Below are 13589 nucleotides of genomic sequence, written 5' to 3'. Positions count from 1 at the left end.
GTCATTGAGTCCTGCATGTTGCTGAAAACGAAGTAAGTTGAAACAGTGGCTGCCGCTGTGGAAAGCTCATGATTCTGGCACTTAGTGAGTGAGAGTTAGCAGCCCTGATCATTACTGCTGATTGTTCTTCATAAAATGAGCACCGCAGAGGGAATTTTACAGAGATTGAAGAGGCTTTGAGAAAGTACTGAGAGGTGGAGATGTGGGTGGAGCTCATTATCATATTCATAGATCCCCTCTTACTGGATGAAGAAGAAGATGTAGAATCATGCTCCGAGCAAATGCACGCATGTATTAAAGGAGACATATCATGCCTTTTTTTTTTAACAAGCTGGCACAAATTCCTGTGGTCTTTAAAAAAGTTTGCAACCATCAGTTTGACCAGGAATCAAACCTTGAACAAGAAGGAACTCCTGAAGAAGTTCCATCATCACAGCTTAAACAGGATGTTGATGAATGGTTAGTTTTGATTTTTCACTTCAACTTGTGATCAGAGAGCATTTTAATTACAGAACAAACTATGCTGAGTTCCATCTATTTTCTATTCCCACTTAATCCAAGTCAGGGTTTCTTACAGGCATGTGAGAATTCAGAACTTGGATAAGGTAGTCTTGACTGCCACAGAAGGGTACAGGCGTAGTCTCCTTAAGCTACACATGTTTGTGTCTCAGTTGTGTGTTACAAACCAGCTTTGATCTCTCCAATTTTTGCCTCCTGTTGGTCTCTTAGCTCACCAGAATCTGCCAGCACCAATGCTTCACACACTGATACAGGCTGACTCGATTAGCTGTCAGGGTTTGCTTGTCATGATTTTCTTCATGCTGTGTCCTTCTACAATCCTGCATGTAGGGGGTAGAGATTACTCCTCTCTAAAGGGATTCTTAGCTGAATCATGTCTTCCAAGGTATTATGCAACTCTCTACTAGGATGGTCACATGGCCAGAAGGCTCACCTGTGTTTAGACCAACCATCTGCGCCTTCTCTTCCCAAATCCCATTTTCACCCTCTGTGACACAAATCCCATCTTCAGACCATTAACAGACACCCCACTTACTTCTGAAGACATTGTTTTGAGCATGAGGGAAAAATTAACAGAAAGATGTGGGAGCATGAAATTACACCAAGACGAGAAAGCAAGTGACTAATACTGGACAGACTATGAATTACCATGCTTATATACTGAGCTTACTTCCTATCTCCTTCCTGGTTAGACAAGTGCAACAGCTAATCATACTGCCCGTGTGTGGGTGAGCAGAAGTAAGCTGGGATTGCATCTCTGCTGACACCTCCGCAGATTCAGTGTGGAGCGAGGAGAGAAACACAGACATACAGACAGAGTGAATAGAAAGAGGAGGACAGAGGGAGGGAGAGAGAAGAGTGAAAGAAACCGAAGATATATTTGATTGTGTGGGTGTGTGAAGTATCAAGGCATGCATCATGATTGTGGCTTCTTCTTAGAGCAGCCGGACAAGTCACTGCCTCAGCAGGACGTTACTGGTCTTTTCAAAGTGTGTTATCTTCTACTTTGAAGCAGTGGGAGCTGTGAGCACAGACAGCGACAAAATGGAAACCAATTTTTTTCTGCTGCCTCGAGGATTTAATTAACTGGAAAAACAAAACACTTTAAATAACTAACGTGATGCCAAAAATGATGTAAGGAAAACTATGATACCCCTGCACAGTCAATAACCAAGAATTTGAGTGAAGAATTTAACTGAGGTGAGTTTGACATCATTTGTGAAATTGTGTTGCTACGTTTGGTTTTTATTTGATGTGTTCTTTTACATGTGTAGTTTTATACCTCTCTCCTTCAGGATTCTTTTAAATTTCATAGCATAAGAAACACATTCTTACCTCAATCATCCACTGTTTTGGGGTATTAATTTTTTTTTGCATTAGAGAAAATGTCAAAATTAGGTTTATGCAATAGCTGGGGTGAGCCTGAGGAGTATATTATGTTAATGAGGGTCCTCACAAATAAGTACAAGTGCGTATACATTTACGTGTGCACCGTTTTGTGTTTTCTATGATTTAAGGGGTGCTGAACTCGACTTCTCAAAAGCCCAGTATGCAATGTAGCCAACCCACGCTGTTTCCCGTTTCCATGGAAACTATTACCCAGTGCTAAAAGCAGGTCTATTCTGTGCAGTGAGTGCGTGTTTTTGTGCATCTGATAGATGAACAACATATTATGCAACAGGTTTATTGGATCTTAACAGAAGCTGGCTGCTGTTTCTATAGTCTGTTCTGAATCATGGGGAAGCTGCAGCCACTAATATACAGTAATTTACCCCATATTCACCTTCCTGTCTCCTCTATATTTTTCTTTATTACTTAATTTCTCTGTGTCTCTTTTAACCCTTTCTCTATTTCTCTTCTTTATGTTATTTTCTGTCTGTGTCTCAAAGATGGCCGTCAGCCCTATCATCATCTGCGTCCTGTCACTGATTGGTTATGGTTCATCCCATCCCTCCCCTCCTCCACCCCGGGGATGCAGTGTGGATGTGGAACCCCCCTACAGAGTGCTGTGTGACCTGGATGCGGCCTGGGGTGTTGTTCTGGAGGCTGTGGCCTGCAGCGGTGGCCTCACCTCTCTAGTCCTCGCTGTGCTCCTGATAGTCAAGCTCCGCATCATTTCTGACCCTGCCAGGCGCTCTGGTCTGGGCCCTCTACTCCTTCTCCTTGGCACGCTCTTGGGGCTTTTTACTATCTCTCTGGCTTTCCTTGTGGGGAAGACCCAGGTGCTCTGTGTGGTACGCAGGGCTTTCTGGGGACCGCTTTTCGCTCTCTGCTTCTCTAGCTTGCTGGTGCAGGGTGTCAGGCTCAGGAGGCTGGTGGCCGGAAAGACGAGCCCATCAGGGAGCACCCTGGCAGCACTCGGTTTGGCCTTGGCTTTGGTTCAGGGAATAATCTCTGCCGAATGGGTTCTGCTGACTGTAGTTAGAGAAGGTCACCCAGCCTGTGAATATCCACCTTTAGACTTTGCTCTGACGTGCAGCTACACTCTGGGCCTGCTCCTCATAGCCATGGGTCTCTCTCTTGGGGTGGTGCTATGTGGAGGAGACCTGGTAGCAGATGGAGGAGATGGCAGTGAAGATGGCAGAGAAGGGGAGAGCGAAAAACGAAGATGGAAGTGTAATGCCATCTGGGTCTTTTTGTCCAGTCTGGCATCAGCATTGCTATGGGTGGCTTGGTTGGGCTTTTATCTTTATGGCAGCCAAACCTTGAGGGCAAAGGGGAGCAGGGATAGGGCAGGTGGAGGAAAGAAGGATCTGAAAGTGTTGGATGAGCCGGCACTGGCTGTGGCCTTGGTGATTCAGGGTTGGATCCTGCTCCTGTTCCACGCAATTCCAGAGTCACACCTATGTTTGAGGAACCCTCCCCAATCCAACACGGATGATTTCTTCGACACCAGTAATACTTCGTCTGCACCACACTTTGGAGATGAGCTCCCTGCACATACTCACCAACCCTTCCAAGAAAACCAGGCCTTTTCAATGGAGGAGCGCAGTGCAAGTAGGCCTATGTGATGTGTGCGTGTATGCATGATTACTTAAGACAGACTAAAAGAAAACTTAATTTCAGTTGTCAGCCAGGACTAATATCATAACTTTTTCAACATATCAGGTTGAGACAAAATATTTTTGGCATTTAAGTTCAGTGTTGCCAAGCAACAGACAACATAAAAGGGGCACCACACTCTAAAAATGGTAAGTGTCTCTACTTCATATGTCAAGCAGAGGTATGGAAATGAAACAGATAACAAAAATAACTTTTATATCACCTGCCATTATCAAATCAAAACCGTGATCATGACTAAAGCTCTGCCTTAAGTATGTCAGGTATCTGATGTTACGTTATCTGCAACAGACTTCACTGGTGACCGGGAGACTCATTAATAAAGTGCAGAGGAGTGCTCTATTAATTTAACTGAATTACATTTCAAATCTTCAGTTACAGTCAAGTGAAGAAGAAAGTGCATCGTCTTTTAATTCTAATGTTTAACATGTCAGGGCATTAAAAAAAGAATATATAAATCACTATCCTTGTCAAGTTTGAAAATTGGGTAATCACCACCCCAGATAGAAAACAATTCCTGACATATTACATCATGTCATAATTCACTGAACAAAACTAACTCAAAATGTGTGTCAAAAGCAGAATGTGTAAAAACTAAGTACATTCCATAATTCAAAAGGTGTAGAGCCACCTTCTGCAAAAAATGTTGATGTTATGTGTTTTCTGTGTCATTATCATACAGATTATCATACAAATGAAAACAACGTGGTGGAGGATTTTTGGCCCACTCTTCTTTATAACATTGTTTCAGTTCATTTAGGTTTACAGCATCTGAACAGCTCTCTAAAGGTCCCACCACAGCATTTTAATTGGGTTTAACCAAGAACCAAAGGATGTTGTGAGTGCAAAACAACCCCAAACGTGCTGCTGTGCATTATGAACAAACATCTCCACTTTGGTCTGGTCTCTTCAAAGGACATTGTTCCAGAAGTCTTGTGGTTTGTTCAGCAGCTTTGCAAACCTAAGCTGTGCTGCCATATTCGTTTTAGAGAGAAGAGGCTTTCTCCAGCAACCCTTCCAAACAAGCCATACTTGTTCAGTCTTTTCCTATCTGTACCGTCATGAACTTTAACATTTAACATGCTAACTGAGGCCTGGAGAGTCTGAGATGTAGCTCTTGGGTTTTTGACCTTGGGGTGAACTTGCTGGGACGTCCACTCATGAGAAGATTGGCAGCTGTCTTGAATATTTTCCACATGTGAATAATCTTTCTCTCTGTAGAATGATGGACTCCAAATAGTTTGGAAATGGCCTTATAACCTTTCCCAGATTGATGGGCAGCAACAATTGCTTCTCTAAGATCATTGTCGATGTCTTTCCTCCTTGGCATTGTGTTAACACACACCTGAATGTTTCAGACCAGCAAAGTGAGAAAACCTCTGCTTTTATAGAGGTGCTCACACATAATTTATGGCTGCTATTTACCCATTCAATTCTTATGGGAGCAGTCAGGGTGTACAGGGCTTTTCACATACTGGTTCTGCGTTTTGGCTTAGTTTTCATTCAGTAAATAATCACATAATCATGGGATATAGTATGTGTTGTTGTTAAATGGAGATTGCATTCAACTGATTTTAAGCTCTAATAAGGATGTGATAATTGAGATGTAAAAAAAATCCTTAAACCTTAAACCTTTGAAGTAGCAGAGGATATATTCTCTCTTACACATGGGGGCAAGTCATTTTAACCTTTAATTTGAAACATTTAAGCAAAAATGTATAAAGACGATTGGTTGATAAAACTAACATGATTTTGATTAATTATTTAAATGTATCATTAAGAAGATAAATAATTCAAACGCATTTCTAAATAGAATTACAAATGCAGTTTAATTCAAATGAATAAACCACCCTGAACACTGGATAAGTGTGTTTACTGAAAGCGTGGCTACCATTCAGCTCCTTATCCAAAAGCCAATTACACCTCATGAAATGCCTGATTATCCACCCGGCTGCTCTACAGGGAGAATCATGAGTCATTTCACTTTGATTGCTCTATTTCTATTTGAAGCCGGATGCACAGATGAAGAGCTAAGATTTGATGAACCAGGACAAACAAAGAGTGACGGCAGCAGAAGTAAACATACGAACTTCAATGTATGGCCGATAATAACAGGTCACATTGAGAAGAAAGTCGTATAACGACCTTTAAACAAAACTCAAAAGGATTTATGTAGTTTGGATTTATGGTTCTGTTGGTTTCCCTAACAGATGATGTACCATATGTTACACTTATAACTCCCCCTTCTGTCATATCAAATCTTAGGAATATTTTTTTTTAACTACTGTCGAGACCAGTTTATTCATCTCAAGCAGACTGATGTTTATCTACCCCACAGCTGATAACAAAAACACAAAATTTAACAAAAATGAGTGACTCTTTTCAGCAGGATGACAACAAAGGCTAAATAAAATCTTACTAAGCACTACAGCCATGCGTGCAGGTTTGTCAAATCCCCAGATTTCTAAAAGTAGAACCACCGAACAGCTGACATGAAGTATTCTTCACATGAATTTTCACAAGTCAGTCGGTATCTGAAGATAAATGAAACATTAAAGTAATTAAGTAAAGACATATAAAGTGGTTTTTTTAGAAAATTTTCATTTTTAACTTGTTGTCAGAAACCTATTAAAAATTTTAACAGAATATGTTTATCACCAGTCTTTTCCCTTTTAAAAAAAATGTGTTTTGCAATGTTTTGAAGGGGTTTGGACTACAAACAGGACAGTTTACCTCATGGACTTTTCATTACAGAGCCATCCTCTTGCAATACATGCAGAATGTGGTTTAACATCGTCTTGCTGAAATAAGCACACGCTCCATGAAAAAAGGGAAAAACATGTCAGTATTCCTTGAATTTTAAAGTCTTTCACCCTCCTTTGATTTTAAGCCATAACAACAACTCTCTGTTCATTCACATTATACTGTATATTTAGATGTTGTTTTACATAAAATTACTCCCCGTGACTCCCCGTGTCATAAAATGGCATAGATGTACAGTAATTCTATTATTTTGCTTCATTCAGTGTTTTAAGACAAACAACTCCCTCTGCCACCTCAACACAACCCCATCAACATATCATGTGCAAGACAAATCTTTTCTTCACTCGATTTCTTCAGGAGCTTTGTTCACATGTAACCCTGTGGTATTTGACTGAAAGGCTGATATGTTGACTCTGTATTCACTATTACTATGTTCCCAAAAAATAACCAAAACATGCAAAACAGAATTATTGAAATAAGCAAACTGTAGCACCAAAATGATATATTTACTCTCCTGTAATTAAAAAAATCCTGGAATTCCTTTTAATTTCTCATTGAGAAAATTCTCAAATTGTTTGCATAAACCGCCTTCCACAGAGTGGTGAGCCCATCCCAATCATTATTTCTGAAAGATGCAGCTTCTCTGCAATGTTCTCTTTATACCCATTGACATTACTCATCTGTTGCTAAACAACCTAACTGATTGTGAACTCTTATTTTTAATCATTACACAACATTTGTGGTCTTTTTTTGCTCCGCCCAAAATTTTGAAATCACGCAGCTGGAGTCAAATTCAAGATGGGTATATTGTACTTTTCAAAAACTAAAATAGTGTCTCAGTCTTGACACTCGATATGTATCTTTGTACTATTTTCACTTGAGTACAGGTTGACATTGATTAGCAAATCATTGCATTTCGTCTGATTACATTTCACAACCATTCCAGGTTTTTTTGGATAGCAGTTGTATTAGTTCAACATAGTCTCATTGAAAATCCAGACATAGTCAGGTATCAGAAAACTATATATTCATGTCGACAAAGAAAAAACCTGTTTTCTGCCATTCCTTCCAAGACAATAGTTAATGAAGCCATTAAGTTATTCATTTTTAGCAAAAGATAAGACTATAATACTGTATTTTTTTCATTCTTTTATTTGGGTTATCTTTCTTTATTTTTTGTGCCTTGAAATGATATAAGAGGTATGATCTAATGTCACACCTGTTAGCCTGAATTACACCTGTAACTCGTGTGTGTGCATATGTGTTTTGCCTTGATTGATCCGTCAGCCCTTCGAAGTGGCGCTTACCACAGCAACCATGGGACTGTCCGTCCTGGCATCGCCTTCAGAGGTCATGTCTACCAACCCACTGAAATGGCTTTAGTCATGAATGGTGGTACAGTAAGTATGACAGAAATACACACTCTGGAAGTTTGAGAGTCTCTAAATCAGTAAGTAAGTGATTGCACCTTCTCAATATTCTTTTTATGTGTTGCAGATGCCCACAGCCCCAATTAACTACACTGGACGACGATTATGGTAACACGGAGCAAGTCGTCAACAGGATACACTCCATTTGTGGTGAATTAGAAGAATTTCCCGTTGCCTAAGAAGCAGAAAGTATTTTAATGTGTTTGTGTTTCTGCACATATTTATAACTTTTGCATTTAAAAACAAACTTATAGTATTTTTGATTACCTTTAGTTGGATGCCTCCTTACTTGCAGACTTGAAGTAAAATCACATCAGAGGGAAGAGAAAGCTGAAAAGTTAAGTGACAATTATAACTGTGCATTACTCCAATCAGCACATGCATTTTAAGATGTAAACAAAGTGATGAACACATAAGGAATGCAAATATGAATGAAAATATGACTTATATTAGTATTGAAGGAAAGGACCATGAGAAAGTTGAGCTACAAAGAGGATTTCTATTTAGTGAAGTGAACACGAGCAGCCGTATTACATATTTGGGTTTGCTCATCAGTGATGTTACTTCATAAAACTGCGCTTTCCTTAAACTCAGTCCTTAGGATTTTAATGTAAATTACCAGCACATACCAACAAAGCTTGCTTGTCCTCTGTATTCCAGGGTTTCTCATAGTGATTTTCTATCTATCTTTATTCCAGTATCAGTGCTGCTGATCAGTTTGGCACAATTTCTTATGCGTTCACAATAAATGCCATATAATCAGCAGGGGTTGTGCAGGGTTGGAATATCAGATGGATTCAAATGGTAAATTAAAGATCTGCACCTCGTGGACAGTTTTTGAAGAAGCATATGTTTTTAAGAAACACGTCGTTAAAGCCATTTAATACTGCAATACTATTTCTGCAGTGTTTACTGTAGTGATTTTTTTTCACTTGATCAGTGCTGATCACGGCAGAGAGTTGTGAAATTCAAGATTGTTTGAGATGCATGTTAAAGCAAAGTTAAGAGGTAAAGCATTTTATCAAAATGTCAGTGTTTGAATGTTTTCTATATTTTTCAAATATGTCTGGATATATATATATATATATATATATATATATATATATATATATATAGGGAAATTAGCCTGTTGTTAAATTAGTTTATCTTTCAGATTGACCACAGTGATCAACAAAACAGTCTCACCCCTTTCATGCCAACCCAGTAAAAAAGGCCCTCATAGTCTGAAAAATTTTAATTTAAATGTGTGAGAGCTGAGCTAACCCTGGCTGTTGAAAAAAGCATCATATGACTCCAGAGCACTGGACAAACAGCTTGTGGTCAGACTGTTTTACTACAACAACTAGCTTCAAGGTATTTCACTCATCTTTTTTAAAGGTCACCTTGGATTCAGTCATGCTGCTGATCCGACAGTGACCACATTTACATGCACAGCAAAATTCTGATAATACACTGATTGGGAGTCTGAATAAGACTTTTCTGAGCACCTTAAACTGAATAATTTCATTTTTAAGATTTCACCGTTGAGATTTGTCGTATTATGCAGACAAGTACACATCTGAATAGCACTACTAAGTCCTACCAAAGTTTATCTTGTTATATATACAATGCTCTTAAAAGATATAAATTTGACTTACAAATGTACAAAAGCACATTTAGTCAAACATCAAACAACACATTTTACAAATAAGATACTTTATGTGTAAACTGCAATATACAGTTTAAGAAATGTATCACCGGTAGCCACAACTATTTCACAGGAACAGTCTGTCGATGGCACATGTCCATTTTTCCACATTTACTAAGCCCAGACAAGCTTCTAGGCTTGTTTTCATAGACCAGGTGGCTTTTTGTCACATGATCTGGCAACAACAATTCAGGCGGAGTCCAGAGCAGGGCTGGAAGGCTGTGGTTAAAAGAAGGCACAGAAACCCCATGAAGATAACGCTCTGTGTTTTGAGGGATGGGAATTATACTGACGGCTTCAAATGAGCGCAGTTATTGTGGTGAATTAAATTGTGTGGGGACATAAACTGAGAGTGAGTCATTAACCATTAACCATTAACTATCCTCCGTAGGAATATTAGGCAAATATTCCATCTGCAACTCATGCAAACAGCAACAATCAAAATGTTGCTGTGCACGTACACATAACCGCAAAGTGAGATACATGGCAGCATCCTAAGACAATGGTAAGAAAAGTATGTGAACCCTTTGGAATTACCTGGTTTCCTGCATAATTAGAGGTCATACTATACACAAACTATGACTTTTGTGTTTGTTGAACACACACATTCAACAATCACTGTCAAAGTTGGCAATGACTTGGAATAAATAGCTAACTGAACATCTATTGACAGAAATTATCTCAAACAAGCACCTCAGTCTGAAATTTAGGAGGAATTTCGGACTATTTTATCTGAACTGCATAGAAGGTGAGGGGGATTGGTTCACTTGAGGTCAATCATTAAATCTTTTGAGTTGACCACAAGTGAGTAATTTAATGTTTTTCGGACATTTAATAGGCATCTATAACCTGGTCTTTAAACATTCAGTCTAGAAGGTAAACATGAGGCAAAGAAACTAAGGACACAATGTCAGAATTTATCTCAAAGTGAAAAACCTACAAACCCAAAAATAAATTCAGACATTTGAATAAATGAGATTGTATCATTTTTGTATTTTCTCATTTTAAAAGATCCATCCATCCATCTATTATATACGAGGTTGTGGGTTGAACAGGTCCAGGAGGGAAACTCTGGGACCCCTCTCCCCTGTGACACTCCTCAGCTCCTCCTGGGGGATCCCGAGAAGTTCCCAGGCTAGAAATGACATATAATCCCTCCTGCAAGTTCTTGGTCTGTCCAGAAAACCTCCAAAGGGAAGCAACCAGGAGGATTCCTAATCCCTGGCAAGGAATTATAAAATACTTAAACAGTTATAAAAGATATGTTCTAGTAAGGTGAATTTCTACTTCTATTTTCCCTTCAACATACTGAAAAATATTTCATGAGCAACAGAAACTTTATAGGTCAAAACACAAGTATTTTCTAAAGTAACCGGTAACTTAAACTGTGAAATATAAGATAAAGGGTCAAATATTCTCTTCTTACAAAACTGAGTTATAAGGAAGTACAATTAAATAAAGGTACCTCAGTTTAGTACTGTACCTAAGTGAAAGTAACTGGTTACACTATAATATTGTTATCTGTCTGTTTGTTGATCTCCATTTAAGGGCTTAACTTTTAAAAATAATTCTGAGGGACCATGGCCTCCAGGACACTGGAGTTTCATACTTTACTTCAACCACCAGCCTCCACTGAAGCATCAAATGTTGAGATTCAAAATGAATGAGCGGGTGTATTCTGAGTTTTGCAGATAATTCCAAGGGTTCGCTTAATTTTCCCTCCCACTTCTTGCACTCAAGATCACTATTTTTTTCTTTTTTTGTCTGTTAAAAACAAAGAGAATATTTGGTCATTTCTGAATGTGAATTTAACAAGAAGCATTTCATGTTTTTATTACCCTGAAGTCCCGAATGGATTCTTGCTCGATACAGTTGATACGCATTCCCTCATATATAGCTTGAATTTTGCTATTTCAGTCTCCTGAACAACAGTGCGTTAATGTCGGGACAATGTATTCAGATAAAATGCAAGTGCAATGCATCATATTCATGTGGTGACTGTTTCTTTCTGCAGTAAAACTGAGGTAAATTGTCAATATTTTGTTTTTGTGTCCAAGTCCGTGCTCTGAATTTGTACAATGAAAATAGGTAATAATCCTGTATAACTGATTTTTGAATGTATACTGTAGATATTCCAGATGTGAAAGAGCACTTTTGAGATGCTTTTATGATGATAGCACTGTCACTGTTTTATGGCAGCGTAAAATGAATGTCTGTAATGTGATTTGCACAAAGTGGCGAATACATCTGCGCATTTTCTGGTCTTGTTGTCTTTCCTATGGGGACCTGCCTGTTTGTATGCAACTATAAAATCAACTAAAGTTTAAAAGAAAGTACTCCCTGTTTCAATTCTAAACGTTTTATGTGCCAGGACATGAAAAATCATCTGGTATTTATCAGTTGTCAGGATTAGGTAAAGAAACCTCAGGTAAACAACAGCATATGACTTGGGTCATTATTTATTTAGCAGAAACTAAGCTAAAATGTTGAAGCAGTGTGTGGAAAAATGAGTACTCCTGCGTCCATATATCCAATACAATAAATAAACAATCAAAAGTATGGCTTTTTAAGAGAGGTTGCAGGAGAAGGAGTTGCAGCCTCTTCTCTCTAAAAAGAACATGGCAGCACAGCTTAGGTTTGCAAAGCTGCATCTGAACAAAGCACAAGACTTCTGGAACAATGTCCTTTGGACAGACCAGAGCAAAGTGGAGATGTTTGGTCATAATGCACAGCAGCACGTTTGGAGAAAACCAAACACAGCATATCAGCACAAAAACCTCATACCAACTGTCAAGCATGGTGGTGGAAGGCTGATGATCTGGGCTTGTTCTGCAGCCACAGGACCTGGGCACCTTGTAGTCATTGAGTCCATCATGAACTCCTCTGGATACCAAAGTATTCTAGAGTCAAATGTGAGGCCATCTGTCCCACAGCTAAAGCTGGGCTGAAACGGGCTCAACAACAGGACAATGATCCCAAACACAGCAGCAGATCTACAACAGAATGTGTGAAAAAGAAAAGAATCAAGGTGTTGCAATGGTCCAGTCAAAGTCCAGACCTTAACCTGACTGAAATGCTTTGGTGGGACCTTAAGAGAGCTGTGCAGAAACCAGTGCTGCAAACCTCAATGAGCAAAGTAAAGAAGGGTGGGACAAAATTCCTCCACAATGATGTGAGAGACTGAGAGCGTCATACAGAAAACCATTAAGTTATTGTTGCTAAAGGTGGTTGTAGAAGCTGCTGAGTCATATGGTGAACTTAGCTTTTCACACACTGCTTCTGCATTTTGGATTAGTTTTTGTTAAATAAGATGGGCTGTTGCTCATCTGAGCTTTACCTAATTTTAAGACCTGCAGATTATTTTTCTCTGTTTTGTCCACAAACACAAAACCTTAGTCCTTTAAATTTCCCATGTGACTATACTACTGCGAACTTCAAGTATAGATATACCTGTGATGGCTCTGTAACTGAATATCAAGGAAATATGCGACAGTTCTAACACAACATTGGCTGTCTGGGGGTTATCGATATCTGGTAAATTGTGATTTTCTGTGAAGTTGTGCTTGAAAAGGGGCCCAGATTGGATACAGTCCATTTTTAATCCAAACAACATCCATTCTATGAAAACTGTGAATACTCTAAAATAATAAATCAGTCCTAGTTATTTTAACAAAAATATGGTCGATAGGAAGAGTGTATTTTCAAAGAATAGTTGAGCCATTAGTTCAAAATACATGGTGTTAAGCAGACTTAAAAGCCAAGCAAAAACATGGACAGTATCTGTGTTGTGTTGAATTCACATCATACATTAATTTGAAAAAATAACCAAATCCCTCACTGTATGTGGGCGTATTTAAAAGTAACCCCCTGGCATTAAATACAGCATTAGCTTTTAGGTGCGTGGGCTGTTGGATGCTCTAGATTGAACTTGGGACTGCAACTGTCTGCCGGAAGCCAGACAAGTTGGTGGATTTATTAAAGTCAGTTCTTGAGGTTGAGGCCCAAGTGAAAACTGCCAGTAGCTGTACTATTGTAAACATCTAGTACTAGAGGTGTATCTTTTAAATATGGAACCATAAAGAGGCTGAATCTACACTGGCTGTCAGATCCAATGAGAGGATTCTGACTTG

The 13589-nt window shown here is 39.0% G+C and overlaps 1 protein-coding gene across 3 annotated transcripts; it reads left to right on the top strand.

The window, feature by feature from the left end:
- Nucleotides 1-1226: 1226 nt before the first annotated feature.
- On the top strand, nt 1227-11758 carry gprc5bb (G protein-coupled receptor, class C, group 5, member Bb). 3 transcript variants are annotated; one of them, XR_011915352.1, is made up of 5 exons: nt 1227-1719; nt 2409-3516; nt 7630-7742; nt 7840-8109; nt 11008-11758. XR_011915352.1 is itself a non-coding variant. In XM_072384277.1 (5 exons), the coding sequence occupies exons 2-4, from the start codon at nt 2409-2411 to the stop codon at nt 7882-7884; spliced, it is 1266 nt and encodes a 421-aa protein (XP_072240378.1). In that variant the 5' UTR covers nt 1227-1719; the 3' UTR covers nt 7885-7922; nt 8068-11758. The 3 variants fall into 3 exon arrangements, 2 of the variants coding, with proteins under 2 accessions (XP_072240378.1, XP_072240377.1); XM_072384277.1 differs by having other exon boundaries at nt 7840-7922; nt 8068-11758; XM_072384276.1 differs by having other exon boundaries at nt 7840-11758.
- Nucleotides 11759-13589: the final 1831 nt, after the last annotated feature.

Source organism: Leuresthes tenuis, unplaced genomic scaffold, assembly GCF_036924035.1.
Source record: "Leuresthes tenuis unplaced genomic scaffold, fLeuTen1.0.hap1 SCAF_4, whole genome shotgun sequence".
Taxonomy (NCBI): Eukaryota; Metazoa; Chordata; class Actinopteri; order Atheriniformes; family Atherinopsidae; genus Leuresthes; species Leuresthes tenuis.
Note: the sequence above shows the minus strand (reverse complement) of the source record. Positions and strands in the feature narration are given on the sequence as shown.